This window comes from Rhinolophus sinicus, chromosome 17 (genome assembly GCF_057876585.1).
Source record: "Rhinolophus sinicus isolate RSI-liver-muscle chromosome 17, RSI-T2T, whole genome shotgun sequence".
In the NCBI taxonomy this organism is placed as follows: domain Eukaryota; kingdom Metazoa; phylum Chordata; class Mammalia; order Chiroptera; family Rhinolophidae; genus Rhinolophus; species Rhinolophus sinicus.
The window spans coordinates 168,828,432-168,849,898 of NC_142517.1; the positions used below are offsets into that span (position 1 = coordinate 168,828,432).

Below are 21,467 nucleotides of genomic sequence, written 5' to 3' on the forward strand. Positions count from 1 at the left end.
CTCCCTATCCTGAGATCAGGTTGTTACCTGTATTGCTTCTGGTAGGACAGCCAAAGATAGCAGAGAAGCTCAAGTTCTACCGAATGTCCCCTGCTACCAAAGCTCTACCAACTTCCTACTGTGTTTCCCTTTTCATTTCTTCTTTTATCTTTTTGTTCCTTATTCTTCATCATCTTTCCTCTAAGTGTTTTAGCTGCTTTACTGGGAATCTTAAAATGACGAAAAAAATAAGGTGAGAAATCACTTAGAGAATCTCTTACTAAGTGTGTACTTACAGGATTATTTATCACATTTAGTACACTGTGTATAAAGATGCAGAAATAAATAATGATTTAAAGCTGTAGAAAAATTTTATCAGAGGAAAGCAGGAAGATGAATTCATTTATCATGGGATGTGGACTAAAAACTTACTTTATGTCTTGATGTTTCTCTTTTTTTCTTTTTCTTTCTTTTCTTTTTTTTTTTTTTAGTGTTTCAGAATTGTTGGAACTTTATGAGGAAGATCCTGAAGAAATTCTTTATAATCTTGGATTTGGAAGAGATGAACCAGATATTGCTTCTAAAATTCCTCCCAGATTTTTTAGTTCGTCATCATTTGCCAGAGGGATCGATATTAAAGTATTTCTGAGTGCTCAGATGCAACGGATGGAAGTAGAAAACCCAAATTACGCTTTAACAAGTAAGGTTTTTAAATGTTAGTGTGTTGTTTTCAAATTATGGCATCCACAGCAAGATGGTCTTATTTTTAAAACTTTACTAATTTCTAGGAATAGCACTGGAACTTTAATTATTGAGGATAACACAATAGCTATTTTACTTATTCTGAATTTTTATTATTCAACTTATAAAAGTTAATTAACCTATTTCTTCTCTTCTTCCCCAATTCTTGACTTACTAAGTGTTACCTTACAGAGTGATACTTCCGTCTTTCCCCCAAAATAAGACCGGGTCTTATATTAGTTTTTGCTCCAAAAGACACATTAGGGCTTATGTTCAGGGGACATCATCCTGAAAAATCATGCAAGGGCTTATTTTCCAGTTAGGTCTTATTTTCAAGGAAACGTGGTTGTTACCTTGTAGAGCATAACTTACTGGTAGAACCTTAGGCTTTTACTTATCTCCAGATTGCGTTTGTTCAAGAAAGAAGTAGGGGAGGGGTCTTATTACCATTAACTGAAGTCAATTTCAGATGCTTTTTTTTGATAAATCTAAAGTAGAATGGCTAAACCAGTAAGTTTTATTCGTATTATATCTTTGCTTATTTTTCTGTGTTGACCAGAAGTTCCCAAAATGGGATGTTTATGTGGTCCTTGGATTAGTTTTATGAGATCTATAAATCTCTCCTCCCCAATTAAGTATAAAATATATAATTATGTATACTTTTTAAGGAGAACATTTGGAAGATAATGGAGTCCAAGACCTAAAATCAGAATCACAGCTGTAGATCAATACCTAGTCCTTTCTGTTTTATTCAGTGTTACTATCACACCTTGTGCTTCCTTCTGATTTTTAAAATCAAATTCCAGTGCTTGAAGTGAAAAATCTTCCTCCCTCTCCACAGTAAATGTAGATAAAGTTTAAGTGTTAGATAAGGGGGAAAAAATTCATAAACTTTGTGATCTAAGTTCAGTTATTGGAATTTTGAATAATAGTAATATTTATATATATGCATAGATGTATATATAATTAATGCTTTTTTTTTCTCTTTGTAGGCCGTTTTCGTCAAATTGAAGTGCTTACTACTGTGGCCAACGCGTTTTCTTCTTTATATTCACAAGTCTCTGGGACTCCCCTACAGAGAATTGGAAGTATGACCTCAGTGACCTCTACTAAGGAGACAGACTCACCTCCACCTTTAACCCGAAGTAACACTGCAAATCGCTTAATGAAAACACTATCAAAACTAAATTTATGTGTTGATAAAACAGAGAAAGGAGAAGGTGGTACTCCTTACCCAGCAATTGAAAAAGGAAAGATTCTGAATGTTTCAATGAGCGAAGAAATTGGCAACAAAAATGATCAAAAGTCTCAAAAAATTGTAAAGAAGAAAGACTCATCTTCTATGTTGGCTACAGTCAAAGAAGAAGTATCAGGTAGTTCAGCAAGTATTATGGAGAGTGCTGACCTTGATAGACTTCCTGAGGAAGCAGACAGTAATTTTAACCAAGAAACTGAAAATGAACAAAGTAAAGAAACCCAAAGTCATGATAAACTTGATGAGGAATCTGGTATTAGAGAATCTGATTTAGGTAGCAGTTTCAACATATCCAGCCATAGTAACCTGGAAAATGGCAATGAGGTGAAAAATGTCCATGTGTCCACAGCTGAGAAAGAACCCTGTCCACCACTGACAATCCCATCCATAAGCAATATAATGGTACCACAGAAGGACTCCTTTGAAATGGAAGAGGTAGGTAAAAAGTTACTGAGATCTGTTTCAAATAGTAGTTTAGGGGGAAAAAAGTGCCAAAAAGTGTTTCTCAAATGAAAGGTGGCTAATTTATACTAAAAGAAATCATTCTAACTTTGACTTTCCAGTTTTTTTTGTTTTGTGTTTCACAAACGAAGAAGTGGTCACAGACTATGTGAAGTCAAGGTAATGGTACAGGTCATCAGCTCCCCTGGGTGCTCTGTCCTCCACTGCCTCGTATATTCCTTGAACTTAACCCCCCTTTCTCTCTCAGTTTAAGATTTTGGTGCTCTAAGAATATTCAAATTCATATCAATATTGGATAATAGTTAAAAACACAGGCTCTGAAATCAAACGGGTTTGAGTTCTGTCTCTGCCACCAGTTGCTGTGTGCCTTTGGGCAAGGTTTTATTCATGTACCTCAGTGGAAAGGGTAAGTGTGAAGACTAGGAGGATAGGTTTGGGTAAGGGACTGGAAAGAACAGATAGGTACCTGAAGCGGGGGGGAGGCTAGGGTACCTGGGGCAGGAAGTTTGAAAGGCCACTGGATAGGATTTTTGCAAGCCCAGAAGAGCGATGTTTGGTTACTTTTTTTTTTTTAAATCTAGTGATATTCCTGCTAGTTTACATAAATCTTGAATTGGACAGGATAAAAATAATTTTGATGAGGTTCACCTAAAACTGCTTTTGAATAGTGGAAGCTGCAACTTAATGAGTTGGAGCTGTATAGCTTGAGGTGGGAAACAAGTTTATCAAGCACCTATCCAGCACAAGGGCATTGTACTATGCCCTTGTACTTCTCTTTCTCAGTCTGTGAGACAGGCCATGGTGGTCTCATTTTACATGAGAAAACTAAGGCATATATTGTACTAAAGAGTTTTGCCTACAAATTACATAATATGCAATTTTTCTTTTTAAAATTTATTGAAGAATAGTTTTAGTTATACCTCACGGTAGTTTTAAAATCACCTGTCATTATTTTAGGGAGTTAGAAAATGGGATAATTGATCTGCCTATAAATATCCTTCCTCTGATGTGAGTATGTATCTCTCATTAGTGAAGATTTTTCATTTATTACAAAATTTCAGTTGCTGATATAGCTACCTTTTTTATGGTCTTTGACTATGTTAATTCCAATTAAAAAATGAAATAAAAGGGGACAGAAGCAGCCCTTTGAAATATTTTACATTTTTTGATAAACTTCATTTTTTACATATTTTTATATTTATGCTGTTTAATTTCTAATATGATATATTTCTTATTATAATGAGTTCAGAAAATGACTAAAATTCTTTTTTGTATTCATTTCCTTGCTCAATTTCTTTTTTGACTTTGTTTTGATATAAACTTATCCTAGCACTCATAATTAAAGTGTAACTTTTGCTTTCCATTAGGGTCCCTTTTCTATGACAATCAGATATGACAGTTTCCTTGTTTTAATACAATAGAGTATACAAATTTAAACAAATTATGTTAAACACTTGCAAATCCGATATCGGTGACTCAGATGAGAAGACACTCATGTCTTGCTTTTTAATTTCTAGAATTCCTGAATGCTAAGCTATAGTTCTTAAAACATTATTGATTCCATGCACAAAAAAGTTCTTTAAAACATTTGTAAAGTGCCAGATAGATTCACTTTGAAGGCAACTTAACACTTAATGAGAGACTGTGGGTTTTTTGTGCCCTCTGCTGGCAAAAGCAGTTAATGAAAAGAAAGTAATGTGACATTGAAGTGAACATTTTTTTAAGTACAAGATTACAGGCATTGGTTGAAGAATAATGGAATATTTTGTTTTGAAAAAAAGAATATATGGTCAACCATAGCTACATTGTAAATATGGGGAATTTTAAGGATAATGAGTCCTTATTCTTCAGATATATTTGAAATATGGATTAAAAACCTCCTAGAATTGTGTTTTTATCCCTTTGGGAACTTTAAAGAGAGCTTGTAGAACAATGGATAAAGAAGGGAAATAATGTGTTTCTCTAATTTCCTCTCCTCCCAAGCATGATTTGAATCATACTGACAAATGAAGAGAACAATCTTATTGAAGCAACCTTTAGATCCCATTCAACATGTTACTATTTTTCTATTGGACTCCTTTCCCTTGAGGTTTGATTCCTGTTGGGAACTTTATTCCTGTAAAAACAACGAATAAATATAAGTTAGAGCGCATGCTCTCTCTCTCTCAGTAAGCCAGTTCTCAAACAGGTTAACTGACTGCCAGCTGCTTTGGGTAGCTCGATAGGAGAAAATGTTGCAGACATAACCCTGTTAAAAGAAGCTGGCTAAATCCCTTTGAGGCAGAAGGTAAGATCTGACAGTTACCAGGAGCAAAGAGAGGAAACATGTAATTGTAAAGAGAGTTAGGATGAGAAGAATGATCCAGGCCTTGGAGAATGAAAGTGACTATTTCTTACGTTAAGGGAAAAAAAAACCAGATACTATTTTCAGTTAAAAGTCAGTTTGCCTTGTAAAAATGTCTTCTAGACTATGTAAAATATTTCAGTGTGTCTAAAATTGTAAAATCCTACTATTGAGTTCTCTAATTCTTAATGACTTCCTGGATAATTTTTATGTGCTTTTTGAAATGATTTATTTTGAATAAATACATCATGGTAACTCTCTAGAGCCATAGATTAGTAGTATGAATGATTCATAGTTAAACCAAAATGATCCTTCTCAGTAAGCGATTGTTCATCTTTTAGGTATAAAGGAAAAAATGTCTCATACTTAAAAGTTGGAGGAAGGAGAACTTTTATATGTATATTTCTGTAAATAGGTTGTTCTGTGTCTCTTCAGTCTATAAATCATATTCAAATATAGATATTATTGGAAGTATATATAATTTTCTAGAAGTTTTACTAAGTGTTTCTAACCCTGTCTCCACACTGATTGTTGATTTAATGTACTTCATTACAACGGGTCCTTCCTTAACATGATTTCATTCTACATTATTTTGTTATAACGTTGATGAGATGCTGTAGGAACTTGACTCTTGTTTACATCGACTAGCCTACGGTAAACTTGGTCTCATTATACATTGTTTCGTTTAGCCTTGGAACCTATCAACAATGTTAAATGCAGACTTATTGTACTTATTTTAGCCATTAAGTTTAAGGATTCCTTTTATTATATTTATTGGCCTGAGTTAAAATATTCCCAAATGTTAGAGGAAGCAGAACTTGACAGACACTTGACAGTTAAGTTGTCCCTTTGACCTTTCAAATTTAACTGTATGTGTTTTGAAGGCAAATATTCTGTCTGCAATAGAATATGAACTCGCCTTAACACGTGATTATGCATCAATGTCTGTAAATTCAAAGTCCAATTAACCACTAAGTCTTGTTATTTAATATTTATCTAAAAGAGAAGTAAGTTAGTTTTTGTTTTTAATTTACCTGACAGTAAAAGTAAACCATATATATGTATGTATGTGTTTAAAACTTGGAAGATTTATTTTTTTAATGGGGAATATTGAGGAATAGTATGTTTTTCCAGGCTCCATCAGCTCCATGTCAAAACAGCTCCGTTGTTTTCAGTCTAGTTGTGGAGGACAACAGCTCATTGGACCATATGGGAATTGAACCAGTGACCTTGGTGTTATGAGCACTGTGCTCTAACCACTGAGCAAACCGACCGTCCACCAGCGGTGGCTCAGCTCTAAGCTCAAACTGTTGTTTTCAATCTAGTTGTGAAGGGCGCAGCTCACTGGCCCATGTGGGAATCAAACTGGCGACCCTGGTGTTATGAGCACAGCGTTCTAACCACTTAGCCAACCTGCCGCCCCGGAAGATCTTTTTTAAAGATAAAAACTTATAACTAATCACAAACTCATAACCTAGCACAGTAAGAGATCTTAGAATTTATTTTCCAGTTTTCTTCCCTTATAGGTGAGGAAACATTTTTCCCTCACTAACATTTGATAGTACCGATTTTGCTAAGTAAGTAGACAAAAGGATCCGGACGAGTAGTATTTTAGTAAAATATCACTCTCACAGCTTTTTTTCTTTAAGGGGCCCTTTCAATCAGTTATGGGGTTTGTAGTGAATGGAGAGAGGGAGTAGATTGACTGAATGATTGCCATAGAGAAGCGTCTTAAAGAATAGAATATTGAGGATACATATTCATTAAAGCCATGTTATTTTGTGACATACTTTATAAATCTAAGGAAAAGAATTGTGGTAATTCTACAGTTAAAAATGAGAGATTATAATTTGTTGTGTCATAATGCTGTGCTTAAATTGAGATTCCTAGACTATTTCTTTTATATTTTTCTGGTCTGTTTGATATTTACTTTATAGAAAACTCTTTGAAGTAGGCTAGGCCTGAATAGAAACTAATAATAGATCCTTTGTTGAATATAAAAAGAAAATGCATTTTGTTTCCTTGCACACAAAACAATGGTTTTCCTGTTTAACTCATGTCTGCTGCTTTGAAGAATATATTACAATGTTTCAATAATAACAAGGAAGAGTAGAAACTATTTTATATGTGATTTTTAGGGGATGGTTTTAAATGGCCAGTGTGCTTTTAGTTTTCAAAAGATTTATAAACTTGGATTCATGGAACTGTTTAGAACAAAGATACCACAAATCAGACCAGTTTTTAAAATGAGTAATAATATCTTTAATCTTTGAGCTTTTTATTTTTTTCATATTGGTCATTCTACTCTGATTCCTATGGAATATTTCTTATTCTTGAATGAATTCATAGTTGAAAACTACCAGGGTTCTACCTAAAACCTGTTTGCTATTTGTTCTCTGATTTGTTCAAAGTTGAGATCTCATATGTTTGGCTAGTTTGCTCACATTTACTAGGATGTTATTTATTCTTTTAAGTACTAATCATTATAGGGTAAAGTGTTGGGAATTAATACCCCCCCCCACACACTGGCCAAATGTTTAGTATAGAGTTAATTATGTTATAATAGAATATTTTGGGAGCAGACATGGTGAATAAAGAATCTGAAAATTCCTAAATTATGTAGTTGTACAGGTGGGAAGAAAAAGAATAAAGAAACAGCTTTTGTGGGTTTGATACCTTCTTTGAACAGAATTTTCAGGGAGGATTTATGGTTAAGAACTTAAAACATTTTAGTTCTGTAATGAAACCTTTTTCACTTACAAGTCCCAAGTTATGTCTTGGAAGAACATTATATCAGGACAAAGAAGTCTTACACATGAGTGATTTTGGGGTGGAAGGCAGGGAACATGATTCCTGTATTGGGAAAAGCAAGGTTATATTTATTAGAGCTCTATTACTGACACTTTTTAAAAAAATTATTATTTTTCAATTACAGTTGACATGCGATAATTATATTAGTTTCAGGTGTAGAACATATTGATTAGACATTTATAAAACTTACGAAATCATGACCTCAATAAATCTGTTACCCATCTGACACCATACATAGTTATTACCATATTAATTATATTCCTTGTGCTATACCCTACATCTCCATGACTATTTTGCAACTACCAATTTGTATTTCTTAGTCCCTCTCCCTTTTTCATCCACCCCCCCCATCCTCCTCCCAGCTGTCAACCATCAAAACATTCTTTTTATGAGTCTGTTTCTGTTTTGTTGGTTCATTTATTTTGTTTTTTAGATTCCACATATAAGTGAAATCATACGGTATTTGTATTTCTCTGCTTATTTCTCTTAGCATAATACTCTCTAGGTCCATCCATGCTGTTGCAGATGGCAAGATTTCATTCTTTTTTATGACTGAGTAATATTCCATTGTATATACGTACCACTTCTTTATCCATTCACCTATTGATAGACACTTAGGTTGTTGCCATATCTTGACTATTGCAAATAATGCTGCAGTGAACATATGGATGCATATGTCTTTGTGAATCAGTGTTTTGGGTTTCTTCAGATAAACACCAAGAAGTGGCATTGCTGGGTCCTTCTTTGTCTTTTGTTAGAGCCTTTGTTTTAAAGTTTACTTTGCCTGGTATAAATATTGCTACCCCAGCTCTTTTGTTGTTGTTGTTTTGTTTCCATTTTTATGAAATATCTTTTTCCATCCCTTTCAGTCTGTGTGTGACTTTTGATAAGAGATGAGTCTCTTGTCGGCAGCATATGTAGGGGCCTTGTTTTTTTATCCATTCAGCCCCCCTATGCCTTTTGATTGGAGTTTTCAATATAGTTACATTTAAAATAACTGTTGATAGACATGAGGTTATTGCCATTTTATTCATATTTTTTATCTTTCTTCTTCTTAAAGAAGTCTCTTTAACATTTATTGTAATACTGGTTTGGTGGTGATGAATTCCTTTAGTTTTTTTGTTTGTTTGTTTTCCTTTGGTCTGGGAAGCTCTTCATCTGTCTTTCAATTCTAAATGATAGCTTTGCTGGGTAATCATGGTTGTAGGTCATTGATTTTTCCACTTTGAACATTTCATGCCATTCCCTTCTGGGCTGCAAAGTTTCTGTTGAGAAATCAACTGACAGTTTTATGGGAGCTCCCTTGTAGGTAACTAACTACTTTTCTCTTGCTGCTTTGTCTTTAACCTCTGGCATTTTAATTATGTTGTGTCTTGGTGTGGGCCTCTTTGGATTTATCTTGTTTGGGACTCTCTGTGCTTCCTGGGCTTGTATGTCTATTTCCTTCACTGGGTTAGGGAAGTTTTCCATCATTATTTCTTCAAATAGGTTTTTCTCAATTCCTTGCTGTCTCTTCTCTTTCTGGTACCCCAATGATGTGAATGTTCATACCCTTGATGTTGTCCCAGAGGCCCCTTGAACTGTCCTCAGTTTTTTTGAGTCTTGTTTTTGTTTTCCCTATTCTGATTGGGTGTTTTCTGTTACCTTATCTTCCAAATCACTGATTCAGTCCTCTGCTTCATTTAATTTACTGTTGGTTCCCTCTAATGTATTCTTAATTTCATTTATTGTAGTCTTCATTTCTGATTGGTTCTATTTTATGTTTTCTCTCTCCATTTTTCTGTTTTCTGTTTTTTTGTTGAATTTCTGCCTAAGGTCATTGAGCATACTTATAACCAGTGTTTTGAATTCTGCTTCTGGTAGATTTCTTGTCTACATTTTGTTTAGTTCTTTTTCTGGAGTTTTGTCCTAGTCTTTCATTTGGGACATGTTTCTTTGTCTCTCATTTTGACTGCCTGCCTATGATGGTTTCTATGCATTAGGTAGAGGTGCCACATCTTCTGGTCTTGGTAGAGTGGCTGTATATAATAGGTGTCCTGTGGGCCCAGTGGCTCAGTCTCCCTTATCACCTGAGCCAGGTACTTCAGGTGTGTCCCTTGTGTGGGTTGTATGTGCCCTCCTGTTGTAGTTGACCCTTGATTCCTGTCTGCACATCAGTAGGAGGGATTGACCCTCAGGCTGATTGGTCACGAGGACTGGCCATGACTACAGTGGAGGAGCTGTTGCACAGGGGCTGACCCTACAGATCAGGATTCTTACTCAGATCAGGATTCACTTTAGCAGGGCTCTGGTGCCTGCAGAGTCAGTCCTTGGTGTATGTCGTTTGTGGAGGTGGCTGGTGGTGCTTTGGTGCAGTCTGAAGCTGGCCACTGGGTGTGTTGGTTTTGGGATCTCGTAGGAGGGCCTCTGGTGCAGGACACGTTTAGTGACTGCCTGTGTTCTGCCCAGGGCCACTTGGTATGAGCCACAAAGGATCTGCAGATGGTTGCCACTTATACTAGGCTTGGAGGTGACTAGGAGAGGCTAAGCTGTGAAATGAGTCCAGTTGCCGCTAGTGCTGAGCGTGGGGCTGCTTAGCGAGAGGTGCAGGGCATGCTGACGCCAGATGCTGCTTGTTTGGTATTTGTACACCTTTGAGAGATGGTAGGAAAGTCGCAACGTGAGCTAAGACAGACCGTTTGTATGGAAAAGCCACTGGAAGTGGCTTGGGTGGGTCAGGGTATCAGGGAATCGCCAGGGCCAGGCAAAGAGTGTTAGCCAGGTTGATGGAGACTTATATATGGCACCCACCTGTGAGTGCAGAGTGGGTGGGGAGAGGGCTTGACAAAGGCACAGTAGCTTCTGCCAGCACTTCTGCCTGGGAGAAAGCTGCCCTTTCAGCTCAACCCTGAAGCCAGGCAATTCAGTTCCTCCCTGTATGTCCCTGGTGCTCTTGAGCAGCTGACCATTGCTGGGTCTCAGAGCGAGTCAGTCCATCAGCAGGTAAGTCTATGCAGAGGCCCTTTAAGAGGAACGCCTGGGACTGCAGCCGCCCTTTGTCTTACTTAGCCGCAATCTCCACTGGTTTTCACAGCCAGAAGTTTTGGGAACTTCTGGCACTGGAACCCTGGGCTGGGCAGTCTGGTGTGAGTCTGGGATCCCTCACTCCTCAGGGAAGACCTCTGCAGCCATGATATCTCTCCTGATATTTAACTGCCATACATGGGTGCTACCCCATCCCATTCTGCATCTCCACCCTTCCTACCAGTCTCGAGGTGGCTTCTGTATATCCTTAGTTATAGGACTTCTGTTCAGCTAGATTTCAAGCACTTCTCAATGATGGTTGTTCTGTTGTCTAGTTATAATTTTGATGTGGTCATGGGTGGAGGTGTGCACAGTATTTACCTACTGTGCCCCCTTGAGTGGAAGCCCACACATGAGGGATTTTGATACCAGAAAATTTGTGGGATTTTATAGAATTTTGCAATGGGAGTATGATGTGCCATTTTTCAAAGATACAGGAATTATACTTGAGTCAGTTGTGTATCACTCACTGGTCTGCTGCAGTGAGTCAATCAGCATTTCTGCTGGGATTGACCTTAAACTTGGAAGTTTAACATTTAAAGAAGAACTTTTTATTATGGATCTATTTTTCATAAAACAGCAACGTCTTTTAATGAGATAGTTTATTCATGTGGTCCTTTTTCTTAGCTAGCTACAAACTTGCACTCTTCTTGTTTACTGTAAAAGAGATTATAAAATTGAGATTTGAGACATTCTAACAATTTGAGATAAGATGTCTTGCTTATTTTAAATATATAAAGCTTTGGTATCCTTTTAGTTATGTTGATTTGTTCAGTAAATGAGTATCAAGATATTCTTTGCCGTAGGTTCTTTAAGTTTTAATTACTTTAAATTCTTCTTTAGGTTCAAAGTACGGAAGGAGAAGCTTCTCATGTTCCAGCTACTTACCAGCTAGGTCTTACTAAGTCAAAAAGAGGTAAGTAGACCAACATCCACTAGATCTCAAGTACATTACCAAAATGTCATTAGTTGACCTGAAAAAGGGGTTTTACCTGTCAGTGTTTGTACTACATATAAGTGTAAAAAGATGAATAAGAATACAGATATGCATGCTTCATTATGGTTTGGTTATTGAATTTTTTGTATCTTCTTGAAGACTTTTATGCTCATAAAGTACTTTCAGTTTGTTTATTCTGTAATGACCTCATTATATAATTCTGTGTCCTTTAAATATTTTTCAGTTTGCATAAGGGCTAGATGGGAAATGATAGAAAGAGCAACACATTCAGGCCTACTTTTTTACATGATTATGATTGAAATAGACACTGTATTTTCTACCTCCGGGTTTTCACTATTTAAATATGGCTCCTAGGTATGATACATGAATATGTCTGTGGCAAAAAACAAAAAAACAAAAAAAACACCAACATCTCAGCAATAATTAAAACCAGTTAAATTCAAAGTATGGATCAAAGGTGAATGGCTGTAGATACCATTCTTCTCTTGAACGATTATTGACCAAAGAACGCTTGCATCCATTGTTTTTCACATTTAACTTACAACAAGAAGAGCATGTCTGATCTTTAAAGTCACAAAGGTTTTGAGATTTAGAGAAAAGGAGAGAGGAAGTAAAGAAGTTAAAATGACCACTGAAGGTAGGACTGTTTATTTTTAAAACTTTACACATGTTGAACCACCCTTTTTTTTTTAAGCAAAGATTCATATGTATGTTCCTAGAATAGGAAATTATATGTTTGTTTTCTGATCTCTGAAATGACTTCATAAGAGACAATTTGCATATAATTTTTCTTTTATTGTAATATGGTACTTAGAAACAAGAGCTCCACTTACTAGTTTTGCTCAAAGACAAAACAAAGTTTACTATTTAATTTTCATCGACTTGTAAGTCCATAAATACATGCATGTGTTTCTAAGCTGTAAGGCAGAGTTGACAGCTATCAAGGAATCTTTGCTTTAGATGGATAGACAAGGGGTACATTGAAAACAGCAGCTTGCCCTGTGCCAAAAGTGGTAATAGTTTCTTTAACCTTTGAGCTTTTTTGTGTATGGGTTATTCCACTCTTATTCCTATGGAATATTTCTTATTCTTGAAAGGATTCAAAGCTCAAAACTTCCAGGGTCTTCCTAAAACCTGTTTGCTGTTTGCTCTCTGATTTGTTCAAGGTTGAAATCCCATATGCCTAGTTTGTCCATATTATTAGGATGTGGGTAAACTTCATACTTTTAAATAAAAACACTATAATTACTTTAAGATCTTTTAAGAGTAAGCTTCCTGTGGTAGGAAAGATGGAATGTGGTTTGTATTTACATCTAGGTTTCTTCCTCTTAACGACATAGGGTCTCTTATTTCGGGTGGCATGAGTAAAAATGTTAACATTTTTATGAATCACATTTTTATAACTTAACAGTAAAATGGTTTTGTGTGTACATGAGAGGGAGAGAGAACAACATAGTGTTTTAGTTATTTTTGAAGATAGCCTGTTAAATTTTTCTTTTATAATTAAAATTTATTGGGGTGAAAACGGTTAGTAAAGTTACATAGCTTTCAAGTGTACAATTTGCGACAACATGGATGGATCTTGAGATTATTATGCTAAGTGAAATAAATTAGAAAAAGTCGAGAACCATATGATTTCCCTGATATGTGGTATATATTTTTATTTTCTTATTAGGAAGATAATAGAAGTTTTTACACACTACATTTAAACTTATAATTTCACCTGCTACATACTTTATATATTTACATAATGGAAATGTAGCCTTGGGTCTTTTGTTTCAACCACTTATCTTCCAAGGATAAGAAATTAATTGGATTTACCATAATACATGATAATTAGAGCTTAATCAGCACCTGAACATTGAGAATTTCTGATAGATGTGATTCAGTTTTTGTTTGAATTTGAGTTGTCTCCTGTGCTTTGAAGCCACAATTTTGCTTAAGTGCTGCATATTTTTCTAAGAAAGAATCAGTGCTGTGTATCATATATCTGTTGAGAGTCATAGATCTGTAATAATATTGTTCTTATTGAAGTCATATTTATCAGTTTCGTGTAACCACATTTCTTTTGGTAGATCATCTGTTAAGAACTGCCAGTCAGCATTCTGACAGCAGTGGTTTTGCTGAAGATTCAACCGACTGCAACTCCCCTAATCATCTTCAGGTAACATTTTCTATTGTAGTAGGCACTATAATTAACTTCTTCATATTTAGCTGATTTTTTTTTTCAGTAGTGATATATTTCAAGACCAAGTCTGTGTTATCTTTATTTTTCAAATAACAGTAAGAATAAAACTTTTTCTGGGATGCAGATGTAATCTAAGCATTTGACTGTAAATTTTGGGTTTCACTAATTCTTCATCTGTCTCTGACTGCATAGTTAAAACCAGAAAAGTCATCTTTATTTTGGGACCACCAGTAAACAGGTTATTTTAATCATAAGCGTATTCTGTCTGTTTTGTTTTTTATCATCATTGTATTTTAGTATTTTACAATGATTGTTTATTTAATAATTAATATTAAGTGTGGATCCATAGCTTGCTTAATATTATATGACTTTTATGCTAGAGTGTATTAGATAGCCCAGAAGAGGGCACATCTTTATTCTCAAGGAGCTTATAGTCTATGTGTGCAGTATACAGAATGTACATGAAAAGTGTTTAACACATCTATATACAAATTTTAAAGAGAAAAACAGAATCTTTATAACCATAGCATTTAAGGAGTAGACATGTAAGAGAAGTATCTGAAGAGAACAGAAAGAGTAATCTGGTGGGTAGAAAAATTAGGAGATGGAGGAGATACCTCTCAAAGGAAGGCTGTGACCATCGGAGTACAAAGATGAGAGTGTAGTTATTTGGAAATTCAGTAGTTGAATGAATAGTTCTGATAGAGTATATGAGGCAACAGCATGACTGAAGAGTAAATGGCTAATAAAGAGAAGATGTGAATGCTGACTGGCTTTTAAAATAAGGATGATAGCGTAAGGGCGATAGGTCTTTGTCTTTTTCATAGGACAGCGACATAGGGAACTTGTTATGGAAGGGGCTCTAAGAGAAGAGAGTTGGGTGCACAAAAATCTGGGATGAAACTGTGGGGAAATACCCTAGTCCTGGAGAGGATGTGATCAGAAGTATAGCTTGGAGGCATTAGCTTTGAAAAGGAGACAGTTTCCTTTCAGAACGGAGAGGAGGGAATGATGGGAAGAGGTATGGGGATCTTTGTAGGTGTTGGAGAAGAAAGTTAAGAACTCTTCGTCCATTTTCTCTGAGTCAGTGTCATGTGTTGGAAGAAAAGGAGATGGGTGTTGAAAAGGGCATTCAAGGAAAATAATAAAGGTCTAGAATAATCTTGGTGAGGAAGTGGAGGAGTTGCTGATCGGGGTGTAAAAGCAATTTTGAACAGTGCTAGGGCCACAACCGAGGTGGGAGACCCTCAAAGTGTAGAAGCATCATATCAGTTTGGTAGTTTGTTAATGATACTTATTTGAATCCATCCTTCCACCTGTTTTCCTTTCTCAGGTTCAAGAACCCTTGCAAGCCATGGGGAGTAGTGCTGATAGTTGTGACAGTGAGACGACAGTCACATTTGGTGAAGAGCATACTACACCAACAGCACAAGACCAGCCTTATTTTAATGAATCTGAGGAGGAGTCTCTCGTTCCTCCTAAAAAGGGAAGAGAAGAGAAGGCAATGACAGTTGCTGACAAAAGGGGGTCAGATAGCCAGGATTTCCCCCAGTGCAAGACTGTTCAGAATACAGGAAATAAACAGTCCACCTATAGTGCAAGCGGTCATGCTACTGAAATTACTGAAATGAAAAAGGATTCGTCCCCAGCACAGCCAGTGGAACTGCCAAGGGAAGCAAGTGCTGAAAGCGATGTGGATAAAAGCACTGAATGCGAATTTGTCCAGTATACCACACACCATATTCTCAAGTCATTGGCTTCTATTGAAGCTAAATGCAGTGAGAAAGTCTCTGAAAATATAACTGGGCCTCCCTCTTCGGTGGACAGAGTTAATACAGCTTTGCAAAGAGCTCAAATGAAGATATGTGGTCTGTCTAATCAAAGAGTAGGGCGTAGCTTGATAAAATCAAAAGATCTGTTAAAACAGAGGTACTTATTTGCAAAAGCTGGATATCCTCTAAGAAGGTCTCAGTCTTTACCAACCACCTTACTGAGCCCAGTGAGGGTTGTGTCCTCTGTCAATGTTCGATTGTCCCCAGGAAAAGAGACCAGATGCAGTCCACCTTCCTTCACCTATAAGTATACACCTGAAGAGGAACAGAAATTAGAAAAAGAGGAGATTGAGCATGATGGTCAGTCTTTAGTGAAATCCACTATTTTCATCTCTCCATCATCTGTGAAGAAAGAAGAAGCCTCTCCGAGAGAGGCGAACCAGTTGGAGGAATGTCATCATCAAAGGACTCCTACTTGTTCTCTCTATGCTCCAGCACCTATATCTCGGTCCACCTGCTCCCTCCACTCTCTTCGCTCTGAGTGGCAGGAAAGGCCCCTGTGTGAGCACATGAGAACTCTCAGCACTCACAGTGTTCCCAACATATCCGGCGTCTGTAGTGGCTTCACTTCCCCTTTCGGGTGTTCTTACTCACATAGACATGCTGCCTACCCTTACCGAGCGTGCTCTGTGAACCCTCCTTCTGCCATTGAAATGCAGCTACGAAGAGTATTGCATGATATTAGAAATTCACTGCAGAATCTTTCACAGGTATGAGAAAAAACGATATCATTCTTAACTTTTTTTTTCAATTGATCTGAGCACCTCTTAATTCACTGAGAAGCTAAGACCCAGCAGGCATGAACCGCCTCAGCTTCGTTTTCTTACGTGCCTAAACTTAACCTATACATGCCCTCCTCCTGTATTCTTTCCTCCTATCTCAGGGGAAAGGCTGTAACTAATCCTGAAGAAGGTTAATTTCTCTGCTGATAATCTCCCTCACTTTTAGAGAAGAGATTTGCCCATCAGGCATCCTCCCTTTAGCCTCTCCTCCACTGTCTGTCTTAGTCAAGTTGTCCCTATTATTAAAAAATCTTCCCTCTCAAGTACTTTCTCTTCTTTTCTCTGCCATTTGACAGTGTTTACCACCTCTTCCTTTCTTAGTTTTCTCCTCTTGGCTTCTATGTCGCCGTGTGTTCTCCTGGTTTTGCTCGTAGCTCTCTGACTAAGCTTTCCCCTTCACCTGCTGATTCCTGCTGCTGGTCTTCTGGCACAGAGTTAGCCCGTTTCCACTGGGTTCAGAGACTGGAACTACCCCAGAAAAGAAAAAAAATCAGGTAAAGTGTGAATTTGAATAAAAATGGTCTATGTGTCTTGTCACTTTTAAAGTCATTGCTCTCAGATCTGTGAGTGGGCTGGAAATAATTTCCAAAAACATGAGCAAATTGTCCTAGATTTGCCTTTCATATTTCATGTTTCCTTTCTAAATCTCTCTCTGAACTACTTACATTCAGACAATTAAGGAAATGAAGAAAATGACAGTGTAATGCAGTGATCAGAGTATTCAGCTAGGAGTTAGAAGGCCTAGAATGTATATAACAGATCTCTTACCATGATAACACACTAGACAGGAAGCCACTTTGAAAGTAAAAATTAAAGTTATGACTTTTCCAAGTTATGTAGTAAAATATACCTCCTTTTAAATATAGATTTTATCCTCATTACAAGTGTCTCTAATGAATTTCAGTCTAACCAGAATGTAGACGTTTCTTCTTCCTCTTTACAAAATGTAGTTCTATGTATGAGTGAGACATTCAACCTTTCAGCTGTAATTATGTGAACCTGGGGATTCCCAGGGCCCTGTCTACCTGCACCCCCATGGTTCACCTCTCTGGCTAGGCCAGCTTGTTCTGCTGCTCTAAGTATGCTCTTCTGCTCTTAGATGTCCTGTCAATAACTCAGCTAATGAATTTCCCCACCCCACCTCAACAGATAGATGTTATTTGTGACCTGGCCTTTGCCTATCTACCCAGACTCATTCCTTATGTGTGCGCTGCAGCCATATTGGACTGCGTGCAGGTCTCTAATAGTTGTGTGTTCCTAGGTATCTGTTTTCACATGTGCCACTTTTTTTTTCCTGCATGGAATGCCCCATTTTTGCCTTTCTTTGCCTGATTAACTCCTGTTTACAGTTAGGGCTTAGTTCAGGTATCGCCACTGTTGGGAACACTTAGTCCCCTAATTTGAATTTTTAGTTCCATCATAGTACTCCCCTGTACCCCAATATTATAATAATTTTTAAAATTCCTCTTATTTCTTTCTTGCACTGTGAGAACACTTGAAGGCTGGGAATGCCTTTTATCTTCCTTTTGTCTTTTTCTCCTTACTACATAAAATAGTGACGTGGTAGATGCTTAAATGTCTAAGAGTGAATGTGATGATTGCTTGCTACTCACTGCATCCAAGTCAATAGTCTCTTATTTAAGAATGACATTTGCTGATTGCTTCTCCATTTTTTTTTCTTTTTTTACTTTCTCAACAAGAGGAAAGTCCTGTAAGACATAGATGAACTATAAATAGTCCTTTGACTCAGCCTCATTCCGAGTGGACTCATACTTGAAACACATAGGAATAACAGGTAGCATTAGGGACTGATTTATTTGGTCCCTGCTTACCATAAGAAGTTTTTCTTTGGGTTTTTGGAGGAGCCTCAAAGAGAAAAATAAAAGGCCCCAAATTCCGCCTTTTTAATACCTTAATTAATGTAGAAGTCATTTTAACATTGATTTGTAACTGTACTTTCACTCTTTTGAAGTACCCTTTGATGAGAGGACCTGACTTTGCTGCTGCTCCATATAGTACTCAGAAATCATCTGTTCTACCTCTTTGTGAAGTAAGTTCTGACTTAAGTCTTTGTGTTAGTTACAAAATAATGTGTATGATTTGGAAGTGTAATTTTGTGATATTGTATTTTAGAATACTTTTCAGGAGCTCCAGGTAATGAGGCGGAACCTGAATTTGTTTAGAACGCAAATGATGGATTTAGAATTGGCAATGCTACGTCAGCAAACCATGGTATATCAGCATATGACTGAGGAAGAGAGGTAAAAGTTCATTTTGTCTTAATGGAACTCAAAATATTTTTTATTCTAAAAAGCATTTTCAAGATTTTTGTTTTTTTTAAAGCTAGGTTTTATTTTTGTGTATCCTTTATTTTGTGCATCTGTAAATAAAATTAGGCATAATGTTTTTCTAAGTAAACTTCTCTGCCTTCGACGTATTGAGGAAAGTAGTGGCTGTAATGTATTTTTTAGTGTTTGGGATATTGGTGAGAAAGAGGAGAGGAAGACCATTTGTTCTGGTGGTTACACATATTGCAGTTGCCCATTTATAGAACTTGGAATTTCAATACCTTCTGATAGCTGGTGAGAGAATTGTAAATATCAATCCCAAGACTGGTTTTTTTTAGACTTTGTGCCTGTCCCCATATCCATAGGTATGAAGTTGATCAGCTCCAGAGTTTGAGAAATTCAGTCCGAATGGAACTTGAAGACCTGGAGCTACAGCTGGAGGAGCGTCTGCTGGGCCTGGAAGAACAGCTGCGTTCCACGCATATACCGTCCCCCTTCCGCTCCTCAGCACTTGTGGTACGTGAAGCACCCTGGGGCTTCGCAATAGTTTGCAGTAAGGATTTAGTCATAATGTTCTATATATGCCTTAATTTAAAAACACTTGTTCTAATGGCATTAGTGGCATGCATATTTTAAAGGAGCCTTTCCCTCAAATCAGTGAATACATGTGAATATTTTCTTAAACATTTAGTATATTTAGAAATACATTGAAAAATTTTAATCATAATTTTTAGTCAGAGAGAACAAGAAGCAATACAAAAGTTTAGGGTTTTAAAGGAAAAATGATAATGGGTTAATATATGACTAATTTAGATTTTAATCACTATATGACTGCAAAGAACACAAATATATATTTCACTCTTTTTTCCCTTCCTTACCTTTGAATAAATAATTATTCTCTTTAAACTTTTATTTTGTATTTTTTTCTATTTATGTTTTTTAAAGAATCAAATGAAATCTTCGTAAAGGCAGAAAACATGTATACAACCAAGAGACTAAAAAGAAAGACTGTTGCTCTTTATTTGTAGAAATTTTTGTGTTTCTCATGATGTTCCTTTCTATGAAATTTGAACTTTAGCAGTTATTCTAATTTTTGTTAATATCTTTGCAGTTGTAGAATATATTGTTTTGAAATGTTGAAATAGTGAACTTCTCTTTGTTACCCGAACAACTTGATTTTTGTTAAGAATAAATGGATGAATACACACGCACATAAATACGCACACATGGAGTAGAATCAGTAGAATAAGAGTGCGTGTGTGCACATATGTATGAGTAGCATAGAATAAGAATATCCTAAATTGTTGATTAACATACTTTCCCATAAAAGGTTTTTATCCATTATTCTGAGAAATGTGTGTTGGTAATAGCAGAGAATCGGACCATCTCCAATCACCTTCAGTCACAATAATACATTTTATAGGGTCCTATGACAGTTGAGGGTGATGTTTATGACATAATGGAATACTTCAGGGAAATAATTAGCTGATTCATTTTATTGTAAATAAGTTGCAGTTTGAAAAAATATGCACACACACATCTATGTAAATTGTTCTTTCTTTTTCAGGGAATGTGTGGCAGTAGAAGTGCTGATAACTTGTCATGCCCTTCTCCATTGAATGTAATGGAACCAGTAAGCCTCTCTCTTTTTAAATCACTGGGCAAGGGAATGATACAGAATTTCATAAATACATAATTTACCTATCATAAATGAATTTTTTTAGTTAAATTGATTGGAACTGAGTTTGACACTTCTGAAAGGCCATTGCCATCTTAGGCCACTACAAAGCCAGTTAATTGCAATAGTGATTTATCTTTATGGCCTAAAGAAGATAATGCATCATAAAAAATATTTAATTTATATGCCAAGGGAAATGTTCTTTTAAAGTTTGATTCCAGGTCCTTTAGGTAATTGGATCTGTAAGATTAACTACTTTTTGAACAAAAGTCTGATTTTTATTATACTTGAAACATATTGGTTCATTTGGGGGCAAAAGCATTATAAGTAGCTTTTTGCTTTTTCACTAGTTACTATTCCTTACAAATAATTTGGACACCCTGTGGTAACCAGTAAAATTTCATCCAACTAAATATTCTGGCTAACAAATCTTGTGGCTTGATCGCACTATGAATGTAAATTTTCTTTGCCGTTTTTGCAAATGAAATTGAGTAGTTACTAAATGAATGAATTAGAATCATGTCTTTACAAGTGATTTCTGGCAGTAATCAGAGCTAGGATTTTAATTTATTTGAACTACCAATCTTCATTTCAAGAGAGGAGAGTTATAATTTTTCTGATCTACAGGTCACTGAATTGATGAGGGAACAGTCATATCTGAAATCTGAATTGGGCCTGGGACTTGGATTTGATATTCCTCCTGGAGAGAGCTCAGAATCTGTTTTCTCCCAAGCAACATCAGAGTCGTCTTCTGTATGTTCTGGTCCTTCTCCTGCTAATGGTAGAGTTGGAGTACCTTCTAGTGACTCGGCAGGCAAACCCAAGACCCATCGGAGATCAAGCAAGAAAGTATTCCGAGCATCTGTGGCCCTAACGCCAACTGCTCCTTCTAGAATAGGCTCTGTGCAGACGCCTCCAGAAGTGGAAAGTTCTGAGGAAGCTGGAGCAGCTGAAGAAGCTTCAGAGGCTATAGGACCTAAATCTGAAGTGGAAGAAAGGTATGGAAAAACCCCATTAATGTCAGCTGCTGAGGAAATGCATAAAAATGTGGAGCAAGATGAGTTGCAGCAAGTCATACGGGAGGTG

At 36.5% G+C, this 21,467-nt stretch overlaps 1 protein-coding gene across 3 annotated transcripts in view; it reads left to right on the forward strand.

Annotated features, from left to right (window-relative positions):
- ITPRID2 (ITPR interacting domain containing 2) overlaps positions 1-21,467 on the forward strand; it is a 92,064-nt gene that overhangs the window by 62,647 nt on the left and 7,950 nt on the right. For all 3 annotated transcript variants that reach the window (XM_074338864.2, XM_019752841.3, XM_019752842.3), the window contains 10 exons: positions 471-679; positions 1,713-2,410; positions 11,499-11,571; positions 13,689-13,777; positions 15,135-16,343; positions 18,388-18,465; positions 18,549-18,676; positions 19,069-19,219; positions 20,271-20,336; positions 21,009-21,464. In XM_074338864.2, coding sequence (XP_074194965.2) covers positions 471-679; positions 1,713-2,410; positions 11,499-11,571; positions 13,689-13,777; positions 15,135-16,343; positions 18,388-18,465; positions 18,549-18,676; positions 19,069-19,219; positions 20,271-20,336; positions 21,009-21,464 — 3,157 coding nt within the window. The remainder of the gene's footprint in view (positions 1-470; positions 680-1,712; positions 2,411-11,498; positions 11,572-13,688; positions 13,778-15,134; positions 16,344-18,387; positions 18,466-18,548; positions 18,677-19,068; positions 19,220-20,270; positions 20,337-21,008; positions 21,465-21,467) is intronic.